This window comes from Eimeria mitis, genomic scaffold, assembly GCF_000499745.2.
Source record: "Eimeria mitis Houghton genomic scaffold, Emh_scaff86, whole genome shotgun sequence".
In the NCBI taxonomy this organism is placed as follows: Eukaryota; Apicomplexa; class Conoidasida; order Eucoccidiorida; family Eimeriidae; genus Eimeria; species Eimeria mitis.
Window position 1 is genome coordinate 1 of NW_013576333.1, and position 7,423 is coordinate 7,423.

A 7,423-nucleotide genomic window follows, 5' to 3' on the forward strand; every position below is an offset into this window, starting at 1 on the left:
TATATATATATATATATATATATATATATATATATATATATATATATATATATATATATATATATACGAATTGTTGTGTGTACGCATGTGTGTGTGTATGTGTACAGAGGGCCTTGACCATCGTTGGGGTATGTTGTATGGCGACCGTCGATGGGCTAAGGTGCCCTATGAGCCTCGTCTGTCTCCTGCCCCTCCCCTGGTGTCTCCTCGTTATTTTTCTTTGTCAGGCGGTAGTCGTTTGGGGATTGCGGGCCCTTCTTACCGCAGTCTATACACCCGACCCCGCCGCTATAAGATGGGAAACACATACAGCAAGCACTACCAGCTGCCTACAGTATCTTCTCTTGTTAGAGCCACGATGCCTGAATTCTTAAGAAAAAGGCCCATTAAGATCATGCGCGATGGAAGCTGCAGGTTCCTGCATGCAAACGCCTCGGTACCCCTTCAAATACAGCAGTCTACACAGCAAGAAGATGGGGGGGCCAACGCTATAGCTGAAACTGCAGCAGCAGTAGCAGCAGAAGCTGCAACAGCAGCGGCAACAGCAGCAGCAGAGATAGGCACAGGGCAGATACATACACTTACAACAAACCAAGCACAAAGTAATCTGCGGCCGCTTCACCCAGTGCAGCAGATCCTGCAAGCTCAAAACACCCCATGCATGCATGCAGGGTTCCAGCTAACTGCTGCTTCTCAACAGGAGGGTACTAACGCCCTAGGGGCCCCTGCTCCGGGACTGCCTTATCTCCCCGCCTTCGCAACTACCCCTTCGTACCCTGTATACTCCCCGGGGGGCAACGACCAGGCGGGGGCCCCTCCTCCTTGCTTTTCTCCATACATAGGGGCCACCTTTGCAGTCACGCCGTGGGTTGTGCCCTTTTGCTGGCCGTCAGGGCCCCCTGCAGCAGCAGCAGGGGCCCCTGATGCTTCTTCTCCGCCCCCATCCGCTCACAAAGGCGCCGCTGAGGGGACACCAGGGGTTCGGTCGAACGCACCTGAAGGGGCCCCCTACGGCTGGTGGGGGCCCCCTGGCTGCAGCAACACAGCGGCGGGGTTCGTACCGCCGCCGGTGTCTTGGCATTCGCCTTATGCTGCAGTGCAACAGCAGATGCCTGGGGGCCCCTATGCGGGGCCCCTTCATTCAAGAGGCCTCTCCTCCGCAGAGGCGTCCAACCAGGAAAAGGCAAAGAAGCAGAATGCAACGGGGCTTGAGGGAACCCCCTTGGCTACCCGAGGTACTGGCACCCAGCAGCATTCTGCAGGAGAAGGGCCTCCAGCGGCGACAGCCTCTGCGGCAGACCACGCAGGGGACCCAGCAGCAGCTGGTCGAGCAGCAGGGGCCCCCGATGCAAAAGGGAACAGGGGCCCCCCAGGCACGACAGACCCAGGTGCAAGCCCAGGGGCTAAGGGAGAGGAGGATGGTCATTCGGCAGCTGATGCGAAAGCGTTGTGGTGAGCAGCAGTAAAGCGTACAAGACAAGGTGCAGCGAGACAGAACCTAAAATGTAATTGAATTCATCTTGAAACTACATCAAGAGATAAAGACAAAATAAAATAGAATATGAAAAGCGGGTCACTGCTTACAGGGCAGGGTAGGCGGGAACAGCACTCACCCCCTTTTCAGTCTACGCTTATAGAGCACTTGCATTTACTTGGAGGCAACTACTCAGGCCAAGTTAATGTTCCTGTGCTATCTGTAGGCAGATCACGCTAGACAGAAACCTAGAAAAAAAGCTAGCTGGCTAGTTAGCTGTGAGCTTGTCGGTTATGGCGGTGGACTAAGGCCGCCACCCTTTGCTTTTTTTCACAAACTTTTACTTGGGCTTTCTTCTTTAGAACAAAAATGAAGGGGATACGAGTTGTTGGTTACGAGTTGTTGGTGCCTCTGCAGCGACGCTCTGCCCTCTGATGCCTTTACTGTTTTGCCATTACCCCTGTAAACCCTACCCCCTAGGCTCATAAGATAACTAGAAACCAGTGATTAAACCCTGCAGAGTTGTGAAAGCTAACATAAAGGGAGTGTAGAGTCTATAGTTTGGGGTTTAGTGTTTAGGCAGACATCGCAGCTGCTCCGTGGGCTCTCGCTTCCTAAAGACTCTCATCCAAGAAGTTTGTAATGAGAGTATGGTTTAGGGTTTAGGGTTTAGGGTTTACTTTAGAAACCCCGACGGTTCAAGGACTATAATAATAATAAAAAACATAAAACACAAAAGTGGCAGGCAAAATTTCGCTGCATTCATTGTATCCTCTCCGCTCGTGAGATGCTGAACAGGCACTGGGATGGACTTTGTGAATAAGTTTAGACATCATTGACTGAAATTGTTTAAAGGCGGGAATCATTTCATTTATTTATTGATAGTATTTATAAAAACACCATTTCTGTTATTTATTGTCTCTATATTCTTTGACTCGCCACTCTGTTTCAACAACCCCACCCTCATCACCACCCCGGCATTTGTTGTTCTTCTTGCTTCTTTTCTGTAAATAATCCGCGAAAATACCAATACAACACATTTAAATTCGATTTTTTTGTCATTTGAACCTCAGTATACCTCAGAGTTGTGAGTCGTACACCTTCTCCCGCCCATCAGGGGGAAACATGTATTATGCGTTGATGAGAAGAGAAGCAAACAGAAACCCACTTGAAATACAAGAAAAGAGGAACTTAGATGATGCAGCCGACAGCAGAGTAGGAGACTAAGCGACTTTTCCTCCCCGCTCTGTGCATTTTCCCCTGAGTCGTGCATACACTGTAGAAATAACGCAGTCGGCTGTCGGTGGCGTCTAAAGAGTAACGTAAAATGCCCCAAACATAGTTAAAATGACCCTCGAAACAAACGCCGAAACTCTAGGGGTTCACAGAAACCCCACCGGATGGCACGGAAACACTTCCTACTCGTCTCTGCATCTTGACAGCGCGAAGGGCCCCAGGCAGCAGCCACAACAGCAGCACCACCGACAACCACAGCAAAAACAACAACAACGGCAACAACAGCAGAAGCAGCAGCAACAGCAAGACCAGCAGCAAAAACAGCTGCAGCAACAAGAGAAGCAGCAGCAACAGCAGCAGCAACAGCAACAGCAAAAACACCAACAACAAGAACAAAAACAACAGCAGCAGCGCACAAGGAGCAGCCGGTCGCGGCTTCCAAGGCGCCGCATATTTCTTAGAGGGACGACCAGAAAAGTTTTGGCCCGAAGTACATTTATTCACCGCAGCATTGAGCAGACAAATGGAGAGATAAATCAAACATCTTCCGATGCTGCTGCTGCTGTTGCTGCTGCTGGTTACTCATTTTCTGTTTTTGCAAATGCAAGACCGACTCCTGGGATTCTTGGAGACCTGCAACAGCTCCTGTGCAGCCCATTGCAGCAGCAGCAGCAGCAGCAGCAGCAGCAGTTGCTGCTACAGCAGCACCTGCAGCAGCAGCTGCAGCGCCAGCGGCAACAGAGGCGGGCGAAGCTGCAAGAGAAGCGAAATTCCATGGCGGCGCAAAAGGCTCATGAGACACAACAGCTGCAGGCTTTGGAGCAGCGGTTTGCTGCTGCTGCTGCTGCAAGTGCTTTGCTGCAGGAGCAGGCTCCCACGTTAGGCACAGTAACAGCAGGAGCAGCAGCAGCAACAGCGGCAGCAGCTCTGCTGGAGCGGATCAGGGCCAGTAAACGTGCCAGCAATAGCGACAAAGAAGCCCCGGAACAGCAACTGCTGCAGCAACAGCTTCAACAGCAGCACCCATACAGCTTTCTTAGAGGCACAAGGTACCCTCCTGAGAGACGACGACTCTGGGGGGAAAGCAGCAGCAGCAGCAGCAGCAGCAGCAGAAGCAACAGCAGAAGCAGCGACACCGGCGACCAATTAACAAAAGGAGGTTCCTACACCTCAGGCATGCACGAAGCCGGAAACAACAGCAGCAGCAACAGCAACGGCAACAGCAGCAGCAACAGCAACAGCATCAACAGCAGCAGCAGGTACAGCAACGCCAGCAACGGGGAATTCTCACTGCAGCACTGGACATCGCAGCAAATGCGGTGGTGCCTCAGAAGAGACTCCTCAGGCAGTGAAAGCCGTTCGAGTGTATATACACCGCAGCCCGAGCAAACGCAAGAAATGAAGAAGGTGGAGGAGAGAGTGCAGCCACTGCGCCAACCAGCACCAGCAGCGGAAGCATCAACAGCAGCAACAACAGCAGCAGCAGCAGCAGCAACAGCAGCGGCAGCTACATCCAGTGATGCGGAATCGAAGACCAGCGATGTATTCTGCAGGGCCGGCCACAGCAGCAGCTACAGCACTCCTCGACCTCTCCGCAGCAAAACCAGCAGCAGCAAGCGCAGCAGCAGCAAGAGCAGCAGCAGCAAGCGCAGCAGCAGCAAGCGCAGCAGCAGCAAGAGCAGTAGCAGCAAGAGCAGCAGCAGCAAGAGCAACAGCAGCGGCAGTGCTTCAAGGAAGCCCACCAAAGACTGTGGTGTTCAGGTGTCTTTCGACCTCTTTGAAGGCTATGGGCCTTCATCAGCCGAAATAAACGTCAGTAGTCTCTCTAATACCACCATCAGTGACCCGGATGTCGTTTCTGTTTCTGCTGCTGCCGCAGCTGTTCCTGCTGCTGCAGCTGTTCCTGCTGCAGCAGCTGTCCCTGTTGCTGCAGCTGTTCCTGCTGCTGCAGCTGTTCCTGCTGCTGCAGCTGCTGCTGCTATTGCGGAATCAGTCAGTCCCCCTGAGACCAGTAGCTATGGAGGGGTTTCTTCGCGCTTCCGTCGCCTGGATGTTTCAGTTCCGCTGCCCGTAGGTAAAAGCCCAGCAGCAGCAACAGCAGCAGCAAGAGGGGCAGCTGCCGCAACAGCCCCAGCAGCAGCAACAACATCAACAGCAGCAGCTGCAGCAGACCCGCATGAGGCTTCCGGGCCGCTGTGGCGGTCGCAGGGAATACCCGTGCGGCAGCGGGAAGCTGTTTCAAGTCGAGAGCTGCTGCTGCTGCAGCAAGGTGGAGATGACGAATTAGCTGAGCTGGACGTACACCCCAGGCGGAGAAGCTACAGCCGGCTGTGGCACTCTGTAGGAGATGCAGCACGAGGTGTATGTGCAGTTCCTGTAGCAGGAAGACCAATGGACCGCCTGTCTCAAGGACAAGAACTTTCTGCATCCCGCACTGTACCATCACCTCCCAGCAGCAGCAGCAGCAGCGAGAGCAGCAGAAGCAACAGCAAGAACAACGGAGAGTTATGCATGCAGTCAGGGGCCCCCAAAGGCATGCCTTTGGCTCTTCTCCTCAGGGAAAAATATACCAAGTGGAAACCCCCCAAGAAGAAAAACAAAGCCAAAACACCAAGAGAAGCCGAGCAGCACAAGGAGCAGCAACTGCACCAGCAGCAACTGCAGCAACAGCAACTGCAACAGCAGCAACTGCGGCAACAGCAACTGCAGCAGCAGCAGCTCCTGCAGCCGCTGCCCCTGCTGTTGGGTCGGGCAATGTATCAGCAGGCGTCAACATTCCCTAGCGATGAAGGCGAGCAGCTGAACAGCAGCAGCAAGGAAAATCAGACGGCTCTTAAGCGTTACCCCTTGATGAGGTGTATAGACAGCTCAAGCAGCAGCAGCAGCGGCGCGGTGAATCCCATGGGGTTTAAACACGACCTAGCTTTCAACGGAGGAAACACCCAGCGGCGCAGCAGCAGCAACAACAGCAGCAGCAGCATCAGCAGCAGCAAAAGCTGGAGAAGAAGGCAGAGGACACGAAGGAACTCAAGGCTACGAGGCATCAGAGATAAAGATAGTATCTTCAGCCTTACAGATCTCTCCCTCTCCCTTGACGCTCACACTGCTCTGTGGGCCCCAGAGACAGCCGAAAAAAACAAAGAAAAAAGGAGAAGCCGCCGGGTGTATAGACAGCCAGAAGACAACCCCCACAGCAGCAGCCGCAAAGCAGATAGAAAAAATAAAAATGAAGAATACACTCCAGCAAACAACAGCACAGCAACACTTGCATGCAACAGCCCTCCTCAGACAAACCCCAAAACATCTGCTGCTGCTTACACAGATGCCAGCAACGGGAGTAGACGGGGGGGCTGGGGCGACTGCATCTCCTACACATCCAAGCCCAAAGATGCAGCAGCTGCAGCAGCTGCAGCAACTGCAGCAGCTGCAGCCGCAGTCTATCGAGGAAGTTTGGGGCTGCATGCAGCTGCAGCAGCTGCAGCGGAACCATCAACAACATATCCAGGAGGCTTGCATCTGCATGCAGCAGCACCGGAACCAGGAACAGCCTACAAAGGACTTTTGGGGCTGCATGCAGCTGCAACAGAACCAACAACCTATAGAGAAGGTTTGGGGCTGCACGCAGCTGCAACAGAACCAACAGGAACCTATAAAGCTGGTTTGGGGCTGCATGCAGACGGACAGGCCTTGAGCATCTCTGCGCTGCAGTGCAGCCTCGCCTCCCTCACCGCCAGCGCCTCCGCGTCGGTGCGTGTTAGTACTTATGTTGCTTCTGCTGCTGCTGCTGCTGCTGCCTCTGCTGCTGCTGCTGAAGCTGATGCTGCTGCTGTCCCTGTGCATGCATGCATGCATGCATGGATACAAATGGATGGATGCATGTATGCATATGGATGCGTAGTGCGTGTGTGTATGTTTGCTTGTGTGTTTGGTGTTGCAGGAGCTGCAGGTGTCTTTGTACTACAGCGCCCACTCTGCGGACTTCTCTGTGTGAGGCTCTAATAGCTTGGCTGTCATTTGTTTTTCATTTGTTTTTTCCTTATTTCTGTACGCGATTCCTTCTCCTCTTTCTTGTATAAAGTGCTGCATATATGTTTAAGACATTCTTTGTCTCTCCCTCACGCTAGAGATACACAGCCGCCATGTGCCTATACACCCCGTGCGCCGTCTTGTACTCCTTTCACAAGACGGTACTGTTATCGCATTTGTTACAGCGAAGCCCCAACCAACTGCAGCAGCTACACCCTGCTGCAGCAGCTACACCCTGCTGCAGCAGCTACACCCTGTTGCAGCAGCTACACCCTGCTGCAGCATCTCCATCCAGCTGTATGCAGCTCCCTTTACCCCGCTGCAGCGTGTTTGAATAGGAAGTCCTTAAGCCGCTGAGAGATGTCAGGGGCGTCTCTCGTCTTGGGTTAAGACCTGCTTTTTCTGTTTCTAGTGAGGAGACAGAACATACAACTCTATCACCACAGATACTACCAGCAAGATAAGCAAGTGACCCTGACATAGACAGAGCCACCCTGGTTGTTACACAGCCTCACTATTATTGCATGGTACAGTCTCTGTAAAGCATCAGTATTACTTTTATTATTTATTATATATTTCGGCAGCATTTGTTTACTATTATTTCAAACTACAGTTTCTACTTAAGCACTACTAGTATACAACCGCCTTTGTTACTTAGTATTAGCATTGTTATAGCGTATATGACAG

General features: G+C 52.4%; 2 protein-coding genes across 2 annotated transcripts; both read left to right on the plus strand.

The window, feature by feature from the left end:
- Positions 1–130: 130 nt before the first annotated feature.
- Positions 131–1,456, plus strand: EMH_0070680 (uncharacterized protein; the record flags this gene model as incomplete). Its single annotated transcript, XM_013502218.1, has 1 exon — positions 131–1,456. One exon carries the CDS (start codon positions 131–133, stop codon positions 1,454–1,456), a length of 1,326 nt encoding a protein of 441 aa, XP_013357672.1.
- A 1,365-nt stretch (positions 1,457–2,821) lies between these two features.
- Positions 2,822–6,701, plus strand: EMH_0070800 (uncharacterized protein; the record flags this gene model as incomplete). Its single annotated transcript, XM_013502219.1, has 2 exons — positions 2,822–6,457; positions 6,648–6,701. The coding sequence occupies 2 exons, from the start codon at positions 2,822–2,824 to the stop codon at positions 6,699–6,701; spliced, it is 3,690 nt and encodes a 1,229-aa protein (XP_013357673.1).
- Positions 6,702–7,423: the final 722 nt, after the last annotated feature.